A 26,760-nucleotide genomic window follows, 5' to 3' on the forward strand; every position below is an offset into this window, starting at 1 on the left:
TTGGATTTTTTTTCCTTGCTCTCTCACTTACTGAGATAATTCTTATTCCTGGATGTTCTAGTTCTGAGGCCTATATGGCAGCACAGGCTTTCCTGATGAGGACTTTCAGTGGGAGGTTTGAAAAATACATCATACCATGCTTTGTTGCAAGTGGACAAATCAATGAAAAGAAAGGCTCTGAAAACATCAGTTACAGGTAGATATTTGCACTTCATGATAGTTCAGAAATTGAAGGGGAAGTGGTGGGCATGTTAATTTACTTATTTGGAGAGGAAATAAGTTTTCTGATCTTAATTACTTCATAAGTCAGTGGTAGAAACTCATGCTTACAACCCAGTAGTTGGGTAAAAGTCAAACACATGAAATTAAAGCAGCTTAAGGGTAAGCGTGTGGAAAATTTAAGCCAGATGTAGCTCATCTTTCTGCTTAGAAAGACAAAAAACAGCCACCCCAAATTATGTACTGTTTTGTAATACCAATTTAGTGATATCCTGTTACATGAGCAGAATAAGAACAGATTTCTGACGATGTGTTTCTTTATCATCCAAAAGCAAGTAACCTTTTATTATTTCTCTAGTCCCTACAACACTTTGTATTTGGAGTTGCATTGTCCAGCTGTAGCCCCATCTGTTGTGGTCACTTCAAATAATGGAAAGAGTACTGTCGATTTTGGTGATGTTGCAGTAGGTATGAAATTTGAATTCAAATTTTGAGTTTTCTCTATCTGACATTTTTCTTCTGAGTGTGTTTTTACATTTCCTTTTACATTGCTCAGCTGATTTTTCAAAAGTCAAGATAGAAATTAGCCCTGTAGTAGGTACTTAGGTGGAAAATTGGAAGCCTGTCTGGCCAGCTGAGGCATGTTGAAAAAGCAGACTCAATCCCATAACATGGAACTGGAAGCTCTGTAAGTGACTGTCGAAATCTGGAAGTGTTTTGGTGAGCTTTGATGAGTGGATTAGCCATAGAAATTGAACAAATGTTTGGCCCAGGTAGAAACATGAGTTAAAGGAGGAATGGTAGTGCATGAGTGAGCAGCATCACTTTTTCAAATGTTTTTATTCCTGTCAGGCCACAGAGTGATGAAGCAACTTACAATACAAAATATCTCCTCAAAGAAGCTGGAAGTATCCTTGTTTGGAACACAGGAGTGAACCGGCTGTTCAGCTCCTGTTTAATTCGACTCTCTATTTGGAGGAGGAACTGTTTGACACTAAAGCAAGTAGGAGGTAGCAGATTTCAGACTCAATACATTTCTTTCAGAGGGAGGCAGAAAGTAACATGAATAATATATTGTACAAGCCAAGGGGACCTACTGGAAAGTGAGTTCAATTCTACCCTTTTTAACTGGAAATCATTCTGCATAGATAGAGCCAAACCTGAGAAACACTTAACCACCTTCCAGAGAGTGTATGGTACTGATGACTCAGCTGCTTTTGATGCAGTATCATGTTCTTCTTTTCTCCGAGTTACTGTTCTCTGTAAAAGCTTATAGATGTTACTTCATACAACTTCAGTCTGAGCAATACTTAAAATCTGTTCTTGTATGCTTTCCCCTAATCGTTGTTTATGAACTTTTCCTTGAGCTGCACAATTTCAGTTAGGATTCTCAGTTCTGAATCCCAATGGTCCCTTCCTGTTGGTCAGAGCAGTTGGAATGCTTGAGCCAGGTGAAAATAAACCCCTCATCATCTCTTTTTGTCCCAACAAGAATAAATGGGTGAGTAAGAGATACAACAGTAATGGGGGGAATAGAGGAAAGACAGAAGAGGTGTAGCTGGCTTTGTGATGTACACATGTTACTGTCTGGGATGAAGCTGTATAATAGGAAAAACTTTGCTGCCTGTGCCTACCCACTCCTAACATTTAAATCTTTGTCTATGCACTAAATCCATGGGTAATGGACCATTTGTGGGAGGGGGGCAGTTGGAAGGGGGAGGGTTGTCTTCCTTTCAGCACCTGGGCTAACACAGACATCCTCTGGCAGTCCTTTGAAATGCTGGAAATCAGAGCGGCAGAGACCAACCTAACCTTGCGTGTCACTGGACGTGGGGTGACACCATCAATTGTTTGCTCTGTGGAAGAAGTACTTGATATGGGCTATGTCATAGCCAAAGAGAAGGTGACTTCCACATTCAAGGTAAATCCCTCTGTGCTGAAGTTAAAAGCATGTCAGCAAGTTTTGTAAGGAGGAAGAGGAGTTCTGTAGTTTTTAGTCCAGCAGAACACAAGGCCAAGTGGCAAACTGGAGACAAGAACACGCCTTTAAAGGCAGTCTGGCAGAGTGATCTGGTGCTGAGACAGTTTCAGGGTGAAGGTTACAAAGCTGTGCAGGGAGGATCTTCTTAGCTGTTGCTGTCCTGTCTGCAGCTTCTACACAGAAATAGAGCCATAAAAAATGTATATTCTATATATATTAAAAAAATTATTTTCTTTTTCAGTTATATATATATATAAACATATTTTCTATAAAATAAAAAGAAATGATCTGTGGGAGCTCCATAGATCTAGTCAGCGTGCAAAAGGAATTAAGACAGAAATGGCTCATCTTTTGCCAGTGTTAGAAATATTTGCCCTCTTTCTCTATTCTGCCCATTACTGCTGTCCCAAATGAGGCTGTACTGAGTCCAAGCAAAGCAGTGGCAGGAGTACATGGGCGGAATGCAAAACTGGTCCTACAAAAAGCACGCAAGGGTCTGCCACGGTGCAGCTGAGAGATGTTTAACCAGCTCACTCACTCATATACTGCAAATTCCACAGACTCAGAAGCAAGCCAAGATCTTCTCCTCTCAGTTTCTGTCCCAGTACGTCAATAGCCAAAATATATTATTTGATGCAAGACTCTTAAAAGGAGCTTGGGCCCCGTTGTTGGGTGCAGGGCTGACATGACACATCATGGGTAGCAATAAAATGTGCTTTCAGTGGCACCTGAGCACACAGTAAAGCAGTAATACAGTGAAATAAATTCAGCCAGTTCACTAACTGTGGATCCTATGGGCTTGAGAATTGATTTTTCTTAATGAAACTGCTCTTGTGTAATTTCATGTCATCAGATACAGAACACTTCCATGCTGACCCTGCGATACTCCATCCAACTCGATTCACTTTCACCAACAAGGGACAAAGATCGGCAGAGGCTTCCGTCCTTTATTACGTCCTCTTTGCAAAGAACAGAGCTTGTTGGTAAACTTGACTTTTAGTCTTGTACCTTTGTTAAAGGCTCTGAAGTACAAAGCAGCAATACTGTATCCTGTTGGGTCTACGCAATTGTCAAAATCAGAGGCATCACATCCCCAAAATTAAAGACACAATTTTGTTTCCCAGTAGGAGCTGCACTAGATTTTTCAGTATGTGTGGCTGTAAATTTATGCAGCCTTGAGCAAATATCCCTAAGTAAGGAGATACTAGTGGTGGAATATAAATACACAGAGTAATTACATATTAAAGGTTATATTTAGGTTTGTCCATCTCTGTAGAAACATGTTAAAGTGTAGGAAGGGTTTGGTGATGCTGCTTTAGTTCCTCTAGAGATGAATGCTTTAGACTTATAGATGGCTTTACTGGGTGTTTCTAACACCCTGTTTTGCTGCAAAACCATGCATCAAGCTCATTTATTTGATGTTCCAAAAAATTACATGGGTTTAAAATATATGAAAAAGTAAAATGAAGCTGTCCTGCTCTCTTCCTTATTTCTATCCTCATTTTTATTTACTAGGAACACAGAACTATAATGGCCTAAGTGTGTTCAGCATCTTTCCAACAGAAGGAGAGATTGTTGCTGGGAAGAGTCAGGATTTTGTTGTTACTTTCAGTCCTGATCACGAAAGCCTGTACTATTCTGACTGTCTCAAGGTTGTACTCTTTGGCAAGGTGAGACAATAAAAATCCCTGGATTATGAAATCAAAGTCTAAATATGACCTGCAGTGATTTTCATCAGTGTGGGTCTTAGTAGAAGTTTCAGATAGTTACATCTGGTGGACAGTATTTAATTATATCTAGCATACAGTATTCATAGGCAGAAATATCTTGATCAGATTAACTGATGTAGATATGAGATGGCAGCTTTGGGGCCCACTGACTTTTCAGGTTTTAAATATTCAGTTATTAATTGATTGCAGCAGTGAGCTGGGGTTCAGTCCTGTTTTCTGCCAGCTGTCCACATGGTGTAAATGTGAGGTGATGGGAGGTGGGCTGCTGCCATGCTGCTGAGCACAGCTCCAAGTGGGTTCTCTGCAAGTAGTATTTAATGGCAGTGGAGAGCAGAACTCCACATGCACAGTGCCACTGGCAGGTGCACCGAGCACCAGGGAGCTGCTTCTGCAGTCACACAGCGTGAGGAAGGAGGTTTCCATCTGTAGAGCAGCCGCTGAGCTTAAATGGAGCCCAAGTCAGGATATACAGGCTGGCAACACAGCAAGGGGCTTTACTCCACATCCAAAGAGAGTGAGCGAAAGTTAATAAAGAGTGCCAGCTAAGGACCATAGCAGGCACTGCAGACATGAAGCACAAACTGCCTCCAAGCAAGTAAGTTCTGTTTCTCCCCTTACAAGGTTGGTATCTCCAGATGATCTTTGGAATTGAAGTTAAGAATGCAAATCAGAATAAGATGAAGATGAATGGAGACTGGTCCTAGGTTACAAACTCTAGCAAAGTTTGGCAGCAGAGAAGTTTTGCCTCTTTTAGTGGCTTTAGTATAAACAGCTTGTCCAGTGCCCTCCTGAGGTTGCTTCCCAGGAATTGAGGGGCTGTTTAAAACAAGAGTGGACAAGGCACGGAGGAGATGAGGGGTTGTTGCAGTAGAGAACTAGGCCCCTTGGCATCTGTGTAGTCAGGTGATGTAATAATTTCTATGCAGCTGTTGCTGTTGTGTCCGTTTTCCTGCTACATAGGTACTTTACACTGAGACCTGTGTTTGACACATTCTTGTCCTGCATAGGAAATAGCCCATGTGATCCACCTAAAGGGTGCAGCAAGAGATCATCCAGTGTTTGTGGAAGGGGGAGTTCCACTGTATGTGCCCGTTGAATCCCTGGCTGTAACACCACCCCTATCATCACAGGGAGCACCAAAAGAAGGTAACATCATACTGCTTCATTACAAAACAGGGAGTGACAAGACATGGGCATGTTCCTCATCCTTTCAGAAACAGTAAATTAAAGATAAGTTTCCCAGAATCAGAACAAATAAGCATTATGGGATAGCAGGAAACTTGCATTTAGGGAAAGATTTTCTCTTCATTTTAATGCAGCTGTATCTTAACTTGCAAAGATAGAAGATGGTTATTATCTTGCAAAAAACTGTTATAATTTAATAGTACTACTATGAAGTATTAAGGTGTATCTGCTTTCTGCACTTCTGACTTGTATTAAATGTTTATGTAATAATTTCATACATTATAACATATCTTGGACTTTCCCAATTGTATAGTTACAAAACAGGCATACTTTTGGGAGGTTGAATTTATCCTTCCTTATTTTCTCTGGACAGGATCTGTGTTTAGAGACGGTGCATAAGCAAATCCTAGTTCCTGAGCTATGAATAAATCCAAGCATACACAATATACAAGTAGGAATATCATACACACAAGCATATGTGCTATGGGGCTAGAAAATGAGCAGGAAACTTGATAAATTTGCAACTGCAAATTATGCAAAACCTCTTTGTGCCTAATTCTTCACCAAGTCTGTAAGAAGGATCTCCCTGTCTACCAGCTCATGAGTTTACCACATCACTTCATTTCAAACCATCCTGGTGCAACCTATAGCTAAATTGATACTTGCCCAGTTGTGACTGTATCCAAGTTTACTTGAATTGACTATGTTTAGAGCTGCAAGAACCAGTGAAGTCCATTCTCCTTGCTCTGGAGTACATGGATGGAGAGAGTTCTCCAGCACCAGCAGTGACAGAGCTGAGGATTGGAGCCATACAGACTGCCCGGTTTGCATTCAAGAAGGTAAAGAAAATTAAAAATTAATTAAAATTGCTGTTTTATGTCAGGTGCTGTAAGGAATACCGACAGAGTACAGATAGCTATTGGTCCTTTCTGTCAAAAAATCTGTAAATTAAAAAGTACAGCTTTCAGGGTTTCTGATAAACTGTACATTATAAAAGCATCAGTGTTTGAAAAGGAAAGATAATTTTTCAGGGGCTAGTATGAGGGAATTATCAGTGTCATATTAAGGCAGCAACGAAATTTAGCAGTTTGCTCTCCTAATTCTGAATACATAAGTTTGAGCGCAGAGGTGGATTACAGGTCCAACCCTGTGTTTTTAGTGTAGTATTTTGTGACAGCTTGAAATGTGAACAAGACGGCTACTTGGGGTTTCAAAGGTGGTAATAGTATGGCAAGCAGCAGCATCTGGGCAACGCTTTCTGTAATGAGCAGTCCTGGTGCCGGCCGTAATGGGTCCTCTGTGTGTCCTGCCTCCCGCAGCACACAGAGTTCGCCTTCCATGACCTGCCGCTCCTCCAGCGGAAGGGATTCTCTGTTGAACCTACGCAAGGAGCGATCGAGTGGGGTCAAGTCAAACGCATCCGTGTTTCTTGGGTGCCACCTGCTGACTTCTGCGTAAGTTACACTTGATGTACAGCATGCGACGGCTGTTTTAACCGAGTTATACGAGAAACACAAAAGGTGATCTTGAGGCCGTCAGCGGTACAGGCTGTTTTGACACATGTAGTTACCAAAGAGAGCATAGGCTGGTAGAAACACCGATAGGAGAATAAAAGCGGGAGCAACATGTTTGATTTGGAGGCTGGCAACCTCTCCATGGACTTGCATTTGGTGGTGTGGTGTAAAGACGAGCATTAGTCACTTGCACCTTACACAGCTTAGTCATCTGTGAGAAGTTATTCTGCCTTATATAGTGCCAAAATGCTGCTGCTGATAACTCAGACACAGCTCTGATCACACTGGTGTGAGCTGTGCAAGAAAACCTGCTGACACAGAACTAAGTTTACATGGATCATTGTGCCACAGTGTTCATGTTTCTTTGGCTGTGGGCTGCCTTTTCCTGGTTGCGTTCCTAGAAGTCAGTGGGGCTTTTTTATTTTCCACTACATGAACTGCTTTATGAACTCTGTTTCTCCGGTTGCTTTTGCCTTTTTGTGCTGCAGTCTGGGTGTGAGACCCAGATGTCTCTGCGGGGCTGTGTTTGTTCCTCCTGATTCATCTGCTTGGGCATCCCTGGAGACTGAAAGAATTTACCTCCCTGGCTGTTGTTGTGAGCTGTGTGGGAGGGCTGAATGAGTAGCTTGTTCCAAAATTAAAAGATTGCTGCTATCATGTGCAGAAAGATGTAAAATTCCTGGCATGATGTATCAGGTTGACATTGTGCCTCTTGGTAACCACTGGCTGTTATACAAGATTTAATGCTAACTCATGTTTAACAGGACCCATTTCTTTCCCAGCCCTCACTGCAGCATACTCTGTTGCTGCTGTGCCCAGAAGCCATGGTTATAATGTGGTGTTGCTATCTGTAGCACTCTGGAAATGGAATGCTTGGTCATTGCCACTTTACTTACTGCACTATGGGCATTCTGTGGGGATATGAAAGAGCCAACAGGGTACGATGAGGGGTAATCTGTAGCTGTAGCTGGTGCATTGAGCTGCAAAATACATGGTTTAGACTGTGATAACTAATCTGTCCTATAAAAAAAAGAAAAAAAAAAAGAAAAAAAAAGCCTTGGTTTTATGTATGGATTTTTTTGTAGGATGATGACCCTCCACTTGTGACAGCCCTCCTGGCCTTAAAGGGTGGTGTTAAAGAATCTTACCAAATCCTCTTCATGACAAAAATTGTGTCTGCATATGCTCCCACCGAGTGAGGGAACCAAGCTAAGTGAAAAGGAAGACAGAAGCCTATATTACTGGGAAATCAGTGGATCTCAGTTGGTACATGGGAAGATTTTGAGACTTGCAAACGTAAGGGGATGAGAGAGGTGGGAAGGAAGGTGACATTTCTTCTTTTTTCCTGCTAAGATTCTGCTTAAACTCTGCTTCCACTAGTTTTGTTTTCAAGCTGACTCAGTGGCAATAATCTGCTTGTAGAAGAAAGAATTAGTGAGGGCCCCAAGCAGAGACAGCTGCTGTGTTAATCATAGGGTCTGCTGAAGGTGAGCATTTCCTGAGGAGCAATACCTCTTTTACATCTACATTCATGAGTTTCAAACAATGTATCTTTCCCCAATTTCAGATGCATTTTAATGGATTTGGAAAATCCTTGATTTTTCCTTTTTAAGACCAGAATAAAGCATCAAGTCTCCTCTGCATCATTTAGCCAGTCATTTTTACAATACACTGGAAAATCTTCCTGATAACACATGGTCAGGAAGCAGTCACTGTGCTGTTTGCTGAATTGCTGGGCATAGTCAGATGCTAGGTCATGACTCTCCAGGAATTTCCTATTTCTACATTTGCTTTCCTCTGAATTCTGACTAAGAGCAGGTCTCTGCCTGTTAGTGGGGAAGCTGGACTGTCCTGCAGGTGTAGTTTCTGTCAGGAAGCAGCAGCTCGTTCAGGGAAGTGAAAACTACAGAGGCACAGTCCTGTGGGGAATGAAGGGACCAGGACATCAGCAGACACATAGAAACACAGATAATCTTTTAAACCTTGTATCACTCTTTCCTGAATCACAGTAAGCCTGTGGCAAAATTCCCTCAATGCCACTCAAAGGCATATTGCTGTTTGGCCCTGGATACCAGCCCCTTTAGGTATTGGAAGACTGTTACAAGGTCTCCCCTGAGCCTTTTTGGCTCCATTCTGATCTGTTCTCATTTAATAATGGATCAAGTGGGTGTGAAGTTATTTAACTCTTCAATCTGACGATCTGCAGATGCTGAAGCAGTGACCATCACCCCGGGAGGCAGCAGGGCTGGGAGTGGGTGGCAGTGCCAGCCAGGGACAGCACTGCTCTCACGAGCGGCAGAGGGTGTTCCTGCTGGCACAGTCGATCGGGCACATAATGAGGTTTATGTGCTGATTCTCTGAGTCCTTGCACCCTGGAAGGGAAATCAAATACACACAACACAGAACTGTTCCAAATAGTGCTGCACAGCTGGCAGTTACCGAGCAAGAGGGAAGTTTCCAGAAAGCCGGGAAGGGCACGAACTCCATGTAGATTAGCATAGTTACTTTTGCTACGTTTTAAATTAGTGCTGAGTCTCTTAAGAATCTTCACGATGTGAACTCGCACTCAGTCCACTGAGAATTCAGGATTTCTTCAGATATTATGATTTCACACTGAATTTTACAACTGGGCCACTGGACAAAAATTCCTGCACTTTCAGCTTTGGATCTGAATGCCAACATATACTACTTGTCTCTGATGCAGTTCTAGTGCATAAGAAAGCAATTCACATCTGCGTATTGTCTTTATGATCCTTAAAAAGCCCTTAACTAGCTCATTTCTAAACCAAAGGAAGTGAGAGAATACATCCTAGTGTCATACACGTCTTATTGATGCATGTTCTGCTTATCCAGGGTCTCTAGAGATTACTTCACACTTATGAATACAGCTTTTCCTAAGTGAGCAACAGTCCCATGACCCTGAGCAGTCTTCGAGGGGCACACTGTAGTCACTGTGCCACATGCCATCAACGAACCCTGCCTGAAACACCGCTTTAGAGCCTTGTGCACAAGAGTAGTGAATGTCTCCTGGAGAGCAGCCAGCTGCAGGGCTCAGACGGAGGAATCCGCCGGCTCTGCCCCGCCTCGCCCCGCTACTCCCCGCAGCCCGCTGGGGCGGACGGGTCAGCGCCGGACCCCGGAGAGGGCCGGCCGCGCGCCGGTGCTGGGGCGGTCCTGCAGCCGCTCCGAGCAGCGGGCAGGGCCTAGGCAGCCCCTTCCGGCACCGGGTGAGGGTTACGGAGGGCTGCCTGTTCACCCGAGCCCGGGGGCGGCCCCAGCCGCTCCCCGGGACATTCCGCTCGCCCCTGAGGAAGCTCCGCCTGCCGCACGGCCCCGCTGAACCGGCTGCCGTGGAGTCCGCGACCCGTGAACGAGGCGTTTCTTCGTCCGTCCGCCTGCTCCGCTGGTTGGGCTTTCCTTTTCCCAGGCATTGCTCTGTCCTTCTGAGAGTAACTGCGAGAGCTCTGGTCGGTGAGTAAAGTTTTCTAATGCCTGGCACCAAACTGCTCCCTTCGCGACGGCGTGCCACGGTAGAACTGACTGACGGCCGTCCCTCGCTGCCACTTTTTCTCTAAGATTGTCAACAGTTTACAAGTCTGCCTTGGCTGCCCTTGCTCTGTACCTAAGGTGAATGATCCTCTTTTAACGTGACATCGAGGTGTCATCTGCCAAAAAGCAAATGTGCAGATCTTCCTGGGCAGATCCTCTTGTGCAGATCTCTTCTGTGCCAAAGGATTCAGTTGCCTGAAACCTGTAGCATTCAATCCAGCAAGGCAGAGACCTGTGCTACTGTTGAGGCAGCCACGCTTCTGAAATGGTATAGAAGCTGATCTCGTTTTCTTGTACCGTAAGTAGATCTGATCCCCACATTTCTGTCTGTAGGTGAGCTATGAAAAAGTAATTTGAAAGTAACTGTGGGGAGCAGGCAGTTGTCTTAGGGTGGCATTTTCAGGCTGGCCTATGGCATTAGGTACCTTGTCTCAGTGAACTTTAAATAACTTGAATTTGGTTTTGGAGATGCCAGCATTTGTAGTTCTCTCTCCTAAGCAACAGCAAAGTCCCACTTTGTAAAAACATTTATCGACTCAGAAGCCAACTTTTACAATGGGATTATTTGCATGTCCTCAGCTGGAGTAGTTTTACACCTATGAAAAACAGTCCTCTGAGAGGAAATCTAACGGGTTTTGTCCCGTACTCTTGGTGATTCCTTTCCCTTTTTCACCTCAGAAATCATGTGAAATTTACTCGCTGTTATAAATTTGCTGTTTGTAGATATTTAAATCAGTGAATCATCTGTCTTCCTCCACAGATGCCCTCAGAACATGTCTAATTGGACCAATCTGTGGTACATCTGGTAAGTTTACTGTTAGTCTTATGAACCCAGAATAATGTAAAAGTTCTGATGAACAGTAATTGCAGTAAGGCAACGGAAATGCTCTGCTCTTGGCCAGGAGGGAGGAAAGGGCTTCTCCTCAGTGTTGTGAAAGCTGCTAGTGGAGTATATTGCAGATGAGCCCACAAGGGAGATAAGGTGTCAGGCGGGTACGACATTCATCCAAGGAAATGTCATCTGCCCTTTCTGGGTACTGCTTCACTGCCAGGCCTGTTTGTCCTGCTGAACCAAAGAGCTCTGCAGAGCACTCAGCGCTGTGGTGCCTCATGCGCTTTCCATGGCTATCTCCCTCTCACGGGACAGGAGGTTGTTCACTGGTTGTGAACCCCAGCCCTTACAAACCTTATAAACGGGCAAACTTTTGGCACAAGTAACTCATCCCCTGCCTAAGACCGGCATCCTAGCTACCAAAAAACCTTAACGTTTTTATAGTTTGCGTTCTGCCAGTGTGTTAACATTTCTTACACGTGAGTACTACCTTTGGTTTGGAAAAAAGTACAGAACTCTACAAGGCCATTTCTACACATATTTAGGGTGGAATATAACTCTTTGTTAACAAGGAATTCAGGAACATGGTGTCATGGTTTAAACTCAGACAGTAACTCAGACTTAAATTGAAAACACAGCACTGCACCAACTACTAAGGAGAAAACAACTGTTAGAGCTGAACCCAGGACACATGGTCTGTCACACACTAATTCTTGTCAAGCCATTTCAACTTTGTCCTTGGGCCTGCTTCTTTACAACACTGTAAAGCAGTTCTTATTACCTTGCCTTCTCATGACACATCTCACTACTCACCTGGCTTATGAGAGAGTGGATTCATTTGAGAAATTGAGGAGTGGGAAGGTTGAGTTTCAACTGAGAACCTGAAACACCAGCACCTTGACCTGCGTGCATAACAAATTGTTAAACTTTGTTAAACAACAGGTAAAGAGCAAATTGTGTTTTCAAGACATATTGCAAAATCTAATTTCTGTGCTCATTTATTAATACAGATCCTAGACTTATGAAAGCTTGTACTGGCGTTTCCCTCCAAGTACATACCATTCTTAGAGTTGAAAGCAGAGCCATTCTCTCATGCAAGCTGAAAATACAACCTAAGATAATTAACATTACTGCATCTGTGAGCCAGAAGGGATTGTACTGATGGCCACAGCAGTACTTCAATTTGTGATTAAGCATTTGTGATCCAGCTTCCTAACTCAGGATCCAGAACCCATTCAGAACTAAACCTGGGAGGTTTGGCCTTTCATCCATTTAGAGAGAAATTGTATTCAGCCCTGGAAGAAGTAAAATATAAGCAATGAAGTTTTGGTGTTCTCCCTCCTTCTCTAAGGTTAATCTTGCTGACTCTGTTCCTGCTTCTGCTCTGTGGGATCACAGCGAGCTGCATCAAATTCTGCTGCCGAAAGAAGAGGCTTCCAGTGGAAACCTTCTCTAGGCACCCTTATGATTTAACAGTTATTGCTATTGACAGTGACAGCACTGCTCATAGCACAGTGACCTGTAAGTATGTGCTGGAAGTATCTGCTGGGATTCAGAAGTGCTTTGCTATTGAACATGTGCCTGGAATTCTGTGTCTAGTCCTTGGGATAAGGGGGACTTTCTGATGTACTCCCCAAACAACTTTCATCCCTGAAGGGTGGGCAAGAGAGATAAAGGGGGGTCATGAGGGCACCACAGTAAGTGGGTGCAGAAGACAAGCAGAATTTAACTTGTCCATGGTGGGGTTACCCACCTACTTGTTGTCTCCCACATCTGTTCTTATTGCCATTCCCTCATTTTTTTTAACTTTTCTGCCCTCTCTGTTTCCAACTATTCCAGCCACAGTTATCTGATGTGAGGAGCTGTTCACAGTTGTTCATATATGAACCCTCTGTTACAACATAGCATGTACTGTGTCGAGTGTTTCGCAGTCATTACTGGATGTTGATATGCAGGGATATTTTTAATTCTGACTGCTTTCTTTTGGAGAATGTACAATTCCATCATAGGTAATTTTCTATACTGGTAACTTTTAGAATATAGTGCATGACACCACAAAAATGAATCCATAATTTCTTGCAGAAAAGCAGGATTAGCCCTTTATCTATCAGTGTTCCATGAAGGTGTTTAATGTTTGGGTTTTTTCATTCCCTTTTTCACAGCATACAGCTCATGGCAGTACCCTTTAAGTGCCCCTGTTCCTTCGGTATTTGTGGATATGGATAAGAACACTGTGTCCCTTCCAGCTTACAGTCTCTATGCAATGGAGTTGCCGCCTTCTTACGATGAAGCTGTCCAAATGGGTAAACAACACATTGAAGTGCCACAGATAAGCCAGAAATGCAATGACATCCCTGGACAGGTGACGTCTGGTGGGATGAATCCTATCCGGTATTCACCTGATACAAGCAACAGATACCCAGCGACACAGGCAAATTCAGAAAATTCAGAAGATGCAACGCAAGAACAGCCGCAGCTCTGTGACTCGTTTCAGATGGGGAGTAAAGGAAAGGAAGGAGAGTAAACATTAAAGAAGACATGAAGAGTTTGGTTTTCCAAGTAGGTTATGATGGAAGGATGTTTCTTTTCATGCCCTTGTAATGATCTGTCAGAATGAAGAAATGTTTTCTGTGACTGCTATTATCTCCTGGTAAAGCTTCTTCAACGATATTAAATGAAGTAAAAGGGCAGCAGTTTAAAAATGCCTATAAAAGTGGGACAAAGTAAAAGGGCAGCTGTTTAAAAATGCCTGTAAAAGTGGGACATGAATTGCTTGTTCACATTCTGATAAAAATAATAAAAATATCCCTTGTGTCCAGCATATGGCAATGAAAAAAGGCAGGGGAATTTTGCCATCTCGGGAACCCACACGAAGAGTCAGAACACTACAAACAGCAAGTTGTTGTTCCAGAACAGAAGCTTCCCAGACTGGAGTGGAAAGGGGAACCCTAGCAAGTCACACTGAATAGCCTCTGTAGTTTCCCTTTTGAGAACATTAACTGCCCAGAAAATGGTTGGAGTGAAAATTGCCCATGCTCCTTAAACTGCAGGACAAACAAGGACAGGAAAGCCTGTGGAGGGGAATGTATTATGCTATGTTTCACAGCTAGACGCAAGGAATGAGGCAAGTAAGATGCTTTGTCAGTCATGAAACCCAAAGGGATTGGTTTTGAGGTTTTTTTAAATCTTTAAACTTGCATTTTCAAGGCCAGCTGGCTTGTGGGCTGGACCCTTTTGCTACTTAGTTTTGCCAGTTAAAGTACAAATCAGTCTCAAAGAGACACTTTCCCACATGGTTAAGCATTACTAATGTGTTTCAAATTTTCATCAAATATTTCAAAAATGGCTTTATACCTTATTATCTGCTCAGGTGTCAGGGTCGCAGTCAGTACAGAAAAGAAGAAATCAAAGATTCCTGACAGCTGTGCCATCTAGCATAAGTTATAACTACAAAATACCATAATACAGTCTGGGCAATTGTCCAAAGAAATTACTCTTTAGAGATGACTCTTTGTGAAGTACTGATAGCAAGGATAACTGCTATGCATCATGTTAAAACTGGGAGCTTGGAGTTGATTACAGTGATCTCAGCCCAAGCAAAAATATGGACTGTGAGAGGCCTTTTTTAAAATGACAGCTCTTTTCCCTTTCTTGCCCCTCCAGTATTCCAGACAGTATGAATTTTGTCCACTCCTGAGTAGTGATTTTCTTTGAATCCACTTTAGCAAGGTGCTAATTTGTCTGCCTTTAAAAACATGTGCAATCTGCAGGATGGTTCATTGCTGTGGGATTATCTATGGGATATGAGCAGGAAAGAAAGTGTTAGGTCAGAGTTAATGTTGACTGACCTTCTACTAACAAGAATATGACTGGTAGTCTTAATTTTTGCTGAAGCTGCTTTGGTAGCTGTGAAAAGGGGCTGCCTCCTGTAAATATTTAGGTGTCTGCCATTAATAAGTAGTAGAAGTGATGGGCACAAAGTCTTGCACAACTTTTGGAAGACTATTCTGTGGCAAGCATTACTGCAAGAACTAACCTGGAAATGAGCACTAATGATTTAAAAATTAAGATCTCTGCCAGCCAACAGGACTGAGACTAGAATCTCTGCTACACATTCATGGTGTGTGAGCTGCTCATGAGTCCATCTCTCAACACAGAGAAGTGTTGGTTCTGTGTTTAACTTGCATATAGCTTACTGTGAGGGTTGCAGGGAGAGACTGGTTTAACAAATCTGCTTCTCTTCTGTCTCGTCTGTCTTTCTTAATTGTACTTCTCCTGTTCCGTCCTTTGCCTTCCTTTTCTGTGTCAAGATGGAGACTAGGCATAACCCAGTGTAACTAGTTGCATGTCTCTAACTGGAAAAGTAATATATGCCCAGTCCTGGGTGTCTCTGAGTCACAAATATAGCAGATGTATTTTTATTTATAGAACTTTTCCATCAGGGTAGCACTCAGAAACAAATCCTATGCCTTTTGAAGAAGAAATATCTGTTGGAGGGGAATGGCCGAGTGCTCACTCACTAATAGAAACAGGAATATAAAACCAGGCAACTGGAAAAACAGTGACTGTCACTGGAGGGCAGGCCTTCACTTTCCTGTATATTAGGCTTATATCACCACTGGCAACAGCTTTGTAACCGACAGCTATCGGTGCTGCAAAGAGGTGAGGGTGCTTCTAAGGCTCAGGTTTGCTCGGTTCTCCAGAGATCACTCAAGGACTGAGCTTGCTTGAGGAGGATGGGAGAATAATCACAACAGTTTGACTTCTCTTTCCTTCATGCTTTTGCTTACACAGTAACATTGAAGGAAGTGAGTTGTGTGTGTGTATAAGAAGCATCATTTGACACAGCATAGTGAATGAAGCACTTATTTTTTTCCTGGTTTCCTAGGAAGAAGGGCTTAATCTGGTGGGTTTTTTCTAACACCTAAGGAAAAGCCTTTTGCCTTGCCCAGGCTCTTGCACTGTAACATGGCTCATTAATTTAAACACAAACTACTTGTTAACATAAAGTCCTGACCTAATCAGCCTGCAGGAACACAGAATTTTCCTTGCATGTCAAAAGCAGTTCAGTTGGCTCCTCAGCAGTGATGTCTCAGCCCTTTATCACAATTTACTGGCTCCTCACAGACAGCTGGTAAGCAAAGCTGTCCCCAGTCCTTTGTCTTTGAGGAAGCAAATTCCACCCACAACTGTTCATTATTTACATCACCACTTAACAGGTTTCTTCAGCTCAACAGCATTGCAGAGGTTATCATGACTAGGGGATTTACAGATTCCATGTAAACTCCTGCAGCAAAGAAAGAGCTCTCTTCCCACCTTGAGAGCAATTTCCATTTTTGTAGTAAATCCAGTTCATCAATCAGGATCATTAGTTGCATGTGGGAACACAGTGAGAGAAAATGACCCTTTAATGAACTAATGCCAGATAAAAGAATTAAAAGAGCCATCTCCTGGATCCTGGTCTAGACAAGCAACATCTTGAAAGTGTTGCTCTCACATACCTTACATAGCACTAAATAGGAGGCAGCAGAATGTAAAAGAGTGTCCATTGGTCACCTGGGTCATTTCTGTTTGATTGGGTAAGTTGGAGAAAGACAGACTTTCTTGTTATTATCTATAAAAATAAGCCTAGCAGCCAGCTTTCACTCAATATGTGTTTTTGCAATACGATGGCAAGGGACACTGAGCTCCTAACCCTACTGTATGGTTAGAACAAACTTGTTTGCTTTCACTGATGTTTTAAAGGTCATTGAGCAAATCCAAAAATGTGGCATGGAGATTGATGCTCTGTCTTCATTGCTCTGTTTTCATTCTTACTGCTGTTTTGCATTAAAGGTTCTCTCTTGACTTTTGCTTTGTGTTCTGCAAAGCTTTGTTTACTTTTGGTGTGGGATCTGGCTTTGTAGTCCTAGAAAACTTGCTTTGTTGTTGATGCTCTTACTGAGGCTCAAAGAGTAAGTGGGATACTTTCAAAACCTAGACACTGTGTTCCTTTGTATTTATTCTACTGAGCATGTACAAGGGAAAGGAGGGAAAGGACTACTCTTAAAATGTATTTGTTCTTACTGGATATTGTGATTTGAATTTGCTCATTTGGCACTGCTCAGCATGGAATTTTTCTTCTCTCATTTATCTAAAATGATCATTTTGCCATTTATTTTTTTTTGTTATCCTCTGGCTGTGTGAAAGACTTTATGATGGGGAGATGTACTGCTGGAAAAGTTGGTGCTTACCTCACTGCCGGTAGCTTGCAGGCTTGCCTCTCCTCTCACACACACATGCACTCATCATGAGCACTTGTGCTCAAAAGGCAAATGCAGACTTGGAAGTAAATTGCCTCAATAATTCAAAGGCTTTATAGCCCGGAGCAAATTATGCCTTGGCTCTGTCATGAAATTCAGGTTGCAAATCCCTTTATAGCCAAGCTCATTAACAACCTAAGTAAAGTAGTACATCTATAATGGCTTTTATAATCAATGCATTATAATCTTTGGAGAGTATTAAGTGGTAGACCTGAAGCATCCAGACTGGAGCATCAATAAGGGTCTGGACACAGCAAGAGAAAAAACGTTTCTTTTTCTGCCTTGTGGCTGCCTTTGTCTGCGTTGCTGCTCCCAAATAGCTTAGAAGGAGGTTTGGGTTGTCTGTTTACTGACTGCCGTTCAACTTTACCAGATGCAGTTTCTGAGGGAAAAGAATCTCTGTCTTTGCCAGTCTGGTGCATGGGGCTCTCAGACACGTGTCAAAAAAAACAGAAAAAAAAGGAGAATTTCATTTTCCTCGTTACTTGGAGAATAAAACAGCCCTCAGGGAATCACTTGCCAGGGTCTCGCTCTCAGCTGTCTCCTGGCTCCAATTCTAATTATCTTTACCTGTTGGAACTATTTTTACTTGAGCCATTTACTAATTTTGTGGCAAAGAGCAGAGGTCTTTCCTTTACCCACAGCTACAACTCAGACTCTGAGAGAAGCCTTTGAATTCTGTTCGGGCAGACTATGAAATCAAAGTATCACAGAGGAATTGTGCTCTATAAAAATAAAGACAATAAATGTGTTATGAAATATTACATCCTCAGGTTAAATTCAATGCACGCGCACACACACACACACAAGCTTAGGTGCAAACCCACATCACTGGGAAAGCATTTTGTTCTGGTCAGTCAAAATTTAGAATACAAAATGCCAGAGCTCTTTTCATCTTACTGGGGGCAGGGGAAAAGGAGGCTGTAGAAAAGAATGAACCACTTGCAAAGACTTCACATCCTTCTGGAATTACAAAGCTCACTTTGAGCACTTGGAGAAAGGAAAAAATAATTTTCTATTTCTAATCTAGAAATGCTTTAATCAGAATTAAAGTGTTTAATTTTTACTCTTTTTTTTTTTTTTTTTTCCCCTGCTTTTCCAAGTAGCTTGAAAGGGAAACAAAAAAGTAAGAGCCTGGCGTTGTATGTTGTTTCTTCTCTTTCCATGCTAATAGTTTATGACACAAGCTACCTCATTCCCACATGTAAGGAAGTATAGTCCTGAAGTATTGCCCTGGGAAACACAGCTCAGCTGCCAGCTCTGCCACAGACTTCCCAAATGACACTGGTCTGTAAAACAGGGACTGGCTTACCTTACAGAGACTTTTGAGGATGAATACACTGAGCGTGGGCTGCACTGTCACAATGAAACGCAGGTACAGTCAGAGCATGATGAACTTTGTGTGGGACATGAAGCTCGGAAAAAAACCTCCCTGCTCCCTCCCTCTCTTAAGGAGGGAATCTGGAGAAGAGGCTTGAGCAAAAGTGTGAGATCTAGGAATAGCTTCTGGACTTCGGGTGCCAAATCCAGCCACTATTACAACATTCCGAACTAGAAGCAGCAGCTGGGGGGCAAGAAATTTATAAGGTAGGCCCAGGATCTGTGTGAGGTGCCTGATGAGGTGATAGTAGGAGTCTTGTGACAGCAGTTTACAAGACTGCTGATGGGATCAAACGTCCTGAGAGACAGCACCACAGACGTATTGCTAATTCTTTGTCATTTTGTACATGCACTTAATTCCTATAACTTCAATTTTTCTCTTGCTGAAACTCGGCCTTTGTTCTGTAATCTATAATCTTTTGGTCTAGTTCAGAAGTCTGCTTTCCACCCTCTCCACACTTATCAGATGAGATGTGGCAAGAAGCCTTGCTCAGCAACATGGGTCAAGAGATGCTATCCTTTTTAATCCTGAACCACTTGCCAAGTGGCTGCATCCCTTGCGAACAGGCAGTTGTCGGAGACACACCAGTGCTCCATGAAGAAAATTTCTACTTTCTATTTCCTTCTAGAAGTCGTTCTGCACTGTACATAAGGTCTCACCAGCTGTTTTTAAAGGGAAAATCGCTGTGATCAGCTAACCAGAAGGCCAGGAAACAAATACACCGCGTGTACCTGGAGAACTTGTCCGTCCGCCTGTTATTCTAGTTATCAGAATATTCTGCTTTCCTCCACGAGATGGCACAAGCGAGCCCGAGTGGCCTGTAGGGGCGTCGGTTTCCAGGCGCGGTGCTGCCAGGCAGCGCGTAGGTCGTCTAAATTGTGAGAAGATTATTTGGAGGAGAGCTATACACTTACATTCCTTACTTCAAAACTGCACATCTACAGTAGACCTTCGTCTTCATGAAAGGCCCTCATACCTGCTATAAAACACTGAAACTCAACTGACTTGGGCCACATGGGGAGCGAACAAGCTTATAGAATCATAGAACAGTTAGGGTTGGAAAGGACCTCAAGATCATCCAGTTCCAACCCCCCTGCCATGGGCAGGGACACCTCACACTAAACCATCCCACCCAAGGCTTCCTCCAGCCTGGCCTTGAACACCGCCAGGGATGGAGCACTCACAACCTCCCTGGGCAACCCATTCCAGTGCCTCAGCACCCTCACAGGAAAGAATTTCCTCCTTAGATCCAATCTAAACTTCCCCTGTTTCAGTTTGAACCCGTTACCCCTTGTCCTGTCACTACAAAATGTTGTTATTTTGTCACTGTAATAACTCAAGAAAATATCTGTGATAATGGGTAGGGCTAGCTTTCAACTAGAACAGCTTGCTCAGGGCTTGGAGTTCTCCGAGGATGGAGATGCCACTGCCTTCCTGAGCAACCTGTTCTAGAGTGTGACCACCCTTACAGTAAAAGTAGTGTTCTGAATGTTTGAGTGGAATTTCCTGTATTTTGGGTTGTTCCCACTGCTTCTCATCCTGTCAGTTGGTGCCCACTGAGAAAAGTCTGCTGTCTTCTTTCACCTTCCCATCAGGTATTTACGCACAATGCGAATATCCGTCCTGAATCATCTCTTCTTGGGGCCACAGAATACAAAATGCTTATCCTCTCCTCATGTTAGATGCCTCAATCCCTTTACCATCAAAACATTTCATCTCATCTTTTGTCCAACTTGTCTAAGTTGATCAGGAATTTTCACCTGAACTAAAGTGTGATATTTCATATATTTCTCTTGAATGTGGGCCTAGGATAAACCGTTCCATAAAGCAGACCATGGGATGGATACCTAATCGTTCTGTTTACCTCCTCGTACTGTGCTGGCAGGCTGTAAGCTTTGCTGGTGCTATCTATGCACTGTTTCTTATTGAACTATGTAGACAAACACTGTATCATCTCATACAGGGAGAGTTCAACACAAGCTTGTGGTTACAGCGGGACAGCTCGGGATGCTGCTGATCTGTGTTCTGATGGTAAAAAAATTGGCAAAATGAAATCAAAGAGCAGAGGAGAGAGAGCAGATTCATCTACGTGAACCATTTAATCAGAAATGGATAAGCTGCTTGAAAGCAGGGGGAAAAAAATGCAGTGCTCCTATTGCTTTGCATGGTGCTTTGGGGTGGAAGATGCTACGTAAATACCCCTCCTGCGGGAGACTGTGATTTAGAAACACAGGAAATTGCCTGGATTAAAAAAAGAACAAAAGGAATAATGCTCTTTCAGGCCAGAAAAGGAAGAGAGATTTCCTTTAGTTTCTCTAGTTTCTCTCATTGTCACTAGCAAGAGAAGCATAACTCATAAGAACATGCCCTTGCCTCCCACAGGTTTTACTCAAAATTACTCATTATTAGCAAAAAAAATTTGCCCTTGGTATTTTCTTCTAACATAAAGAAGATAATAAAAATATAAAATAATATAAATTTGTCCAAAATATTTTTTTCTGTGAATTGCAACTAAAACCACCACTCCATGGTGTACTATAATAATAATGCAGAAAAATCCAAAGTTTCTAATCAATTCCTGCCTTTTTATTTCCTAACATATCCTAACATTTTGGGTATAAAACTTAATCCCCCAAATCTCTAAGTTTTAATCCTTAATTGATGTTCAAGGTGCTAGATAATACATGTTAACATTATAAAACAGCAGGATAATTTGAGCACCTGTGGGATAAGTTTGGTGACTTCTTTGTCCATTTATATTTATAAAACCCCAAGCATGTACATGTGTCTAATCAGTTGACAGTTCTGTTTTATGCAGCCCTTCTTACTTCTTTCTCTTGCTTAGGTCTGCCCCTTTCAGATGGCCATTTGGTGCCTGTTTCTTTTGTCTGTTTGTGCAGTCTCATACCCATGCACACAGGGTTTATGTAGATGCCCAAAGCGACTGCTTCACAAGTCTGAAACAACATTCAGAGAAATGAAACTAAAAAGCAAAAAAAAAGGGGGCTGTTTCTTATCCATCTGGAGATGGGGTGGGGGATGGAAGAGGCAACTGCCGTGTCCAAAAATTAGTCAAACTCTTATTTATGAATTCACAGAAGCACATGCATCCTTAAGCACGGGTGTAGATGCAGAAGGGTCTTTCTTCAAACCCTGCATGTCTGCATTTCTAGTGATTCACGTCTTAAGCTGTTGTTACATCGTCTTGAATTCAGGGAAGGCTCCAGCACAAATCTCAGGCACAGGAAGTTCAGCTTCCTCTCCAGACTTCCTTCCTCCACCTCCTTATATGCAGAATAGCAGGGAACATATTTAAGCTTTGCCTGTGCTGAGTGAGAACTTGAGACTAAGTAGGGCAGTTTGTGTTTTACCCAATAACTTCAGCTGATGTGTCCAAGATGGGCAGTGCACAAGACAGTGGTTCTTAATTTTGAGATTTAATCCCCAAATTACGCTGAACTGTTGAGTTGCATTTTATAACTGCACACAAATCTGTGCCTAGTCCCTAAAGCAAGTATTGTCAAAATGGGTCATAAAGGTGACTTACTGGCATTCAATCCCACTTCCACAGTGAATTAGGCAAAATTCTTATTGATGACAGTGGGGAAGTTAGCCATAATGTAAATCTGCTACCGTTGCAGAGTGAGAAAAACTATGGGAAACCAGGTCTGGATCAAGTTAATGCCTAGGCTATTGCTACTTCTAATGAGCTGATTTCAGCTCCTAGATTTTTATCTAGTCTTCAGCGTCCTTTACAAGCAACTTGTTAGATCCCAGGCTGGGGGCCAGTCAGTCCATATGTCCAGTTTGAGCCTCAAAACAACCTGAACTACATTTTAACTCAACTCTGGAAGTGCCTGTTAAGTATACTAGGGAAATGATGATGTTCAAAATGTGACACAATGTTGAAGACCTCTGAGCCTGGTCTACAGAAACTGGCACTACTTTGTGATCCTTGCTCAGATTGCAGAAGTGATAGAGCCACAGTAGCAAAGCATGGCAATACGCTGATGTAGCTTACGATGCTTTCAGCTCAACAGGCAAATTCCAGGACCACCTCTGGAATGTGTGGCTGTGCTACTAGTGTTTCAGTGTGTGGTGAATATATTTGCTACAAGAATGCATTCTTGCTATAACAAAACCAGCATGCAGTGTTCGCAGAGCATGTATGGCTAAGCTTTACCAGGCATAGTTTAGTTCATCACCAACCTGCCTCCAGAACAGAACATGCTATACTGGGGAAAAGAACAACAGCAGCACCTGCTTCAGTACCCATCACCAGCAAAGCGGGAACAGACACTATACAGCTGCAATACAGACAAGGGAAGACAGGCCTGCCCAGCTCATTGCTCATCGTAAGATCCAAAGTGCAGACTACTATGAGCAGTTTATTAGGAACAGGACTGTCAGAGAGCTATACTCCTTCTAGCCCACAAGATTGAATCTTTCTGTTCCTAAGATTCCCCTTCACTTCTCCCGAAAACAAGTTAATGCAGTCGATACAGATAGAGCAGAACGCTGTCCTTAGGTCGTATCTGACATCTTTCTTGTGAGACGCCTGTTACTAAAAGGCAGCCTTCCACAAGGCTGGCAGAAAGTTAAAATCTGAAAGCATAAAGGGGGGGTCACATCTGCCAAACGCCATTCCTTGCTTTGGGAAGCAGAGAGTGTTTAAAATCCATACCATGTCACCTGCTGATTCACACAGGAAAAAAGAATATGGAAAGAATCACTGAAGACTGCGTTTCAGTCACTCTCAGGTGCTAAAAGCAGCCGATTTAATAAATAATAAATAAGAGTATTATCAATAACAAATGACAAAGGGTGATGCTGTATCTAGATGTATATCTGCTGACTAGTGCATTTTAGTAAACCACAGAGTGCTTTTAGCTTTGACTCCAATGTTAATTTTGGCAATGGAAAGATGTTTTATTAAAATACTAAATTGTCATTCCTCTTTATTTGCATTACATTTGTCATGAGGGTTAAAACCCCAATATAGACCTGTGGAGAGATGCAAGAATTGAAATGATTAATCTGATCCTAAATAAGTGAAACTCACACTTTAAATAGTGAGAAGTACTTCCACTTCTTATATGGCCTTATTTTCCAAGGTTTGGTTTTTCTCCAAGGTGTTCTTTCTAAATCCCTTACAAACTCAGTTATAGGTAGGTACATTATGATTGTAGCCCATTATCATTAGGACTGAAAATTTAAGTGAAAAGGTAGGAATATAGAGGAATGAAACTATTTGATAACATTTTAAAACCATTAAATTCAAAGGAAACAAACTGTTGCCTTTGAAGTACTCTCCAGTAATCTAAGCTGTTCAAAATGCTGCAGTAAATTCACTTGTTTGAAATCGTCACCATACTTTTTTGTATTTTTGAAGGGCTGAATAGTATATTCATAATGCTGAATCTTTTCCAGGATGTTCTAAAGCTTTCGGGAATCACTGAAGTAAGCAGTGAATTTTACCTACTTGCAGCTAGGATCCATAACCTCAAAACAGGACACACCAACAATTCTCTAGATTGTTCTGCTGCTGTTATATTACCAATGCAAATCCCTCCTGGTACCAGTGTGGGAGAAGTCACAAAAGATACAATGGTCTTTATGTTTTATTGGATTAGCATAATACACATCAGTAATATAACAGCATAACTTGGCCTAAACGTACATAGGCAATATTACAGCTCTGTTGCTGAGCTTTTGTAGGTAAGAAAGTTGCCAGCATGTTGCTTACAGTATAATGTAAAACCTGATTTCCAGCTGTTAGAATTCTCAAGTAAAAGTGTCTTTAACCAAGCATCAAACCTCAACACACTATGATCGCCTACAAATAGAGTTTACTATTAGTTTCAAAACTAGTCTGTTCAGTTAACTAAAAGTTAAAGGTTTTTGGAGAACGCTTTGGGGTTTTTTAATGCGTTTGGGTTTTTTTTGTGTTTGTTCATGGAGACCTGTTACCGCTGAGTAAAGCAGGCGGTTTATATTACTTTGACTATCTACTTTTTGAATGTGTTCCTTGACCCTCTGGAACTTGTTAGTCCAAATCTGTTTGTGTTTTAAGGTTTGTCAAAATATTTCTCATCAAAATTATTTCTTCAATAAATATTTTGGCTTGACTAAGCAAAAATATACATGTATGGGGTTGTTTTTCTTTTTTTTTCCCCCATTATGTGTAATTGTCTTTGTATAAAAAGTCAGTTTTGCTTACTGTTTATTTACTAAAACATTAATTCTTCCCAAGAGAGAAACTTCCTACTGGCTCAGACACACACTGATATTTCCACATGCAAACCTCGCAAAATACAAGAGAAAGGTTTAACTATTCTCAGCCCGTATCCCTGACAGTGGATTTTGAATCCTATTTCCAGAGCTGAGAAGCAGAACACAGTAACGGCAGCAACAATAGTCACAATTTCTTAATCTCTGACAATCCAAGAACCTCCAAGAACTTTGAAAGTGTTACTGGATTAAGTTCCACCGTACCACTGTGTGTTACTATGCCCATTCCCCATTGGCACATATAAAGCAAAGAAGATAAACAGTTTATTCAGAACCAGCCTTCACTGCTAAGCCAAGAATGAAACTCAAAAGATTAGAGTCCCACCTTGGAACTTCAAGCATTTCTTCTTGAGGCAGGCGTAACCCATCTATTTTGTGCTGTATGGAAGAGCTATCAACAAGATTGCTCTGAAGGCAGGATAAACTGTAAACGGATTTTTCTTTAAACAACATAACTGATTAAGATGGCAAACCATGTATTAACACTCCTGGAAGGAGCTGAAGGGATATAAAGATAATGGAAGCATGGATAAGAAGAAAACTGAAGTCAGATTGCCTTTAAAGTAAACAACAACATTCCTAGACAATGGTTATCACCAAGGAGTTGTTAAGAAACAGTATGTGAAATGCACAACATGGAAAGGTCTATATTGCATATAAATGGCACAGCCAACATTGTTTTTAGTGTTATCAATGGGAGTTATTTCCCTAAGAAAAGCAAGCCATCACCTTGAAAACAAAAGGATACTTCATGGATTTCAACATGGAATTCTGTATCAACCTGGTTTGTGGATATTGAGGAAACAGTGGAATGAAATAAGAGTTATGGCTCTGATTTTTTAAATAAAGTTGTTAGAAACTATGCATCTTCCTTTTTATCCAGTGCTGAGTAACTGAAGCCGCCCAGCTCATAGGGAGTAAGGCTAGAGTGCTTTTTCACCTCTCTGTTCATGTTCATGACAGTATTTTCTCTTGCATTTCTTTTATAACCAGCTTAAGCATCCAAACATGCACAGTGAAATTCTGGCCATTAAGACAGGTGAAACTCCTGCATATCATGTGTTCACGTAACTTAAATTCTACTCTGAGCTCTCAGAATAGTACTGCTTGGTCTCTGATAATTGGGCTATACTAATGAGGCAACTGTCTCTGTCAGTTCCCTTGGGTAGTGGCTTGAGAGATGTTTCGCTCTGTGTGTTTTGTTTGGTTGCTTAGAACCATGAATTTTATAGGCACGGTTTTTTTAACAGGTGCTCAAAAACAGGGTTTTGCAGAATTGGGATTTTTGCTGACAAGGGTGCTGAGATTCGGGTATTTACTGTAACAGAATCCTAGAGGTCACAGGAAAGCTCTCTCTACTTGAATTAGAAGACCCCTCACTCTTGTTCAAAGGACATCAGTTTTCAGCAATGCAGGAAGTGTAGACCTTCATGGCAGGTTCTTTCATTCTCAACAGCAACTGAAAGCAAGGTAGAGAGGGGTCCTGAGCACTCACACTATGATTCCGTTAATTTGGGGTTTCACAGCTCAGTTCTGTAAAGAAATTTCCTTCCTCTGCTTCTCAAATGGTCTTCATTAATTTCTCAAACTGATTCCTTCTGCTGTGGTGAGTAAGGAAATGTAATATGCAGGTCTTTCTCAGAATCACTGTATCGTTTAGCCTGCCAAGGCTGGGTTTAATGTACCATTAGAGTAAATTTTCTAGGTTTTCCATGAAGTGCTTTCCTGTCCAAGACTAGCAGAGCAGGGAACATGCTAAACTAAATACACACACAA

The 26,760-nt window shown here is 42.0% G+C and overlaps 2 protein-coding genes across 5 annotated transcripts in view; both read left to right on the top strand.

Annotated features, from left to right (window-relative positions):
- CFAP74 (cilia and flagella associated protein 74) overlaps positions 1-8,272 on the top strand; it is a 50,382-nt gene extending 42,110 nt beyond the window's left edge. For all 4 annotated transcript variants that reach the window (XM_065696395.1, XM_065696397.1, XM_065696398.1 and 1 more), the window contains 11 exons: positions 62-196; positions 578-687; positions 1,072-1,127; positions 1,601-1,720; positions 1,988-2,140; positions 3,054-3,183; positions 3,716-3,870; positions 4,938-5,076; positions 5,827-5,954; positions 6,435-6,569; positions 7,715-8,272. In XM_065696395.1, coding sequence (XP_065552467.1) covers positions 62-196; positions 578-687; positions 1,072-1,127; positions 1,601-1,720; positions 1,988-2,140; positions 3,054-3,183; positions 3,716-3,870; positions 4,938-5,076; positions 5,827-5,954; positions 6,435-6,569; positions 7,715-7,828 — 1,375 coding nt within the window. In that variant the 3' untranslated portion in view covers positions 7,829-8,272. The remainder of the gene's footprint in view (positions 1-61; positions 197-577; positions 688-1,071; positions 1,128-1,600; positions 1,721-1,987; positions 2,141-3,053; positions 3,184-3,715; positions 3,871-4,937; positions 5,077-5,826; positions 5,955-6,434; positions 6,570-7,714) is intronic.
- A 1,635-nt stretch (positions 8,273-9,907) lies between these two features.
- Positions 9,908-18,076, top strand: TMEM52 (transmembrane protein 52). The gene is made up of 4 exons (XM_065696413.1): positions 9,908-10,100; positions 10,939-10,983; positions 12,362-12,531; positions 13,173-18,076. The coding sequence occupies exons 2-4, from the start codon at positions 10,952-10,954 to the stop codon at positions 13,532-13,534; spliced, it is 564 nt and encodes a 187-aa protein (XP_065552485.1). The 5' UTR covers positions 9,908-10,100; positions 10,939-10,951; the 3' UTR covers positions 13,535-18,076.
- The last annotated feature ends 8,684 nt before the right edge of the window (positions 18,077-26,760 follow it).

Source organism: Lathamus discolor, chromosome 16 (genome assembly GCF_037157495.1).
Source record: "Lathamus discolor isolate bLatDis1 chromosome 16, bLatDis1.hap1, whole genome shotgun sequence".
In the NCBI taxonomy this organism is placed as follows: Eukaryota; Metazoa; Chordata; class Aves; order Psittaciformes; family Psittacidae; genus Lathamus; species Lathamus discolor.

What these genes read in the sequence shown, in the direction of transcription:
- TMEM52 (XM_065696413.1), top strand. Translation starts at nt 10,952, where the DNA reads ATGTCTAATTGGACCAATCTGTGGTACATCTG. An exon ending in ACCAATCTGTGGTACATCTG is followed by an intron (nt 10,984 to 12,361) that starts GTAAGTTTACTG and finishes TCCTTCTCTAAG; the next exon opens with GTTAATCTTGCTGACTCTGT. An exon ending in TGCTCATAGCACAGTGACCT is followed by an intron (nt 12,532 to 13,172) that starts GTAAGTATGTGC and finishes CCTTTTTCACAG; the next exon opens with CATACAGCTCATGGCAGTAC.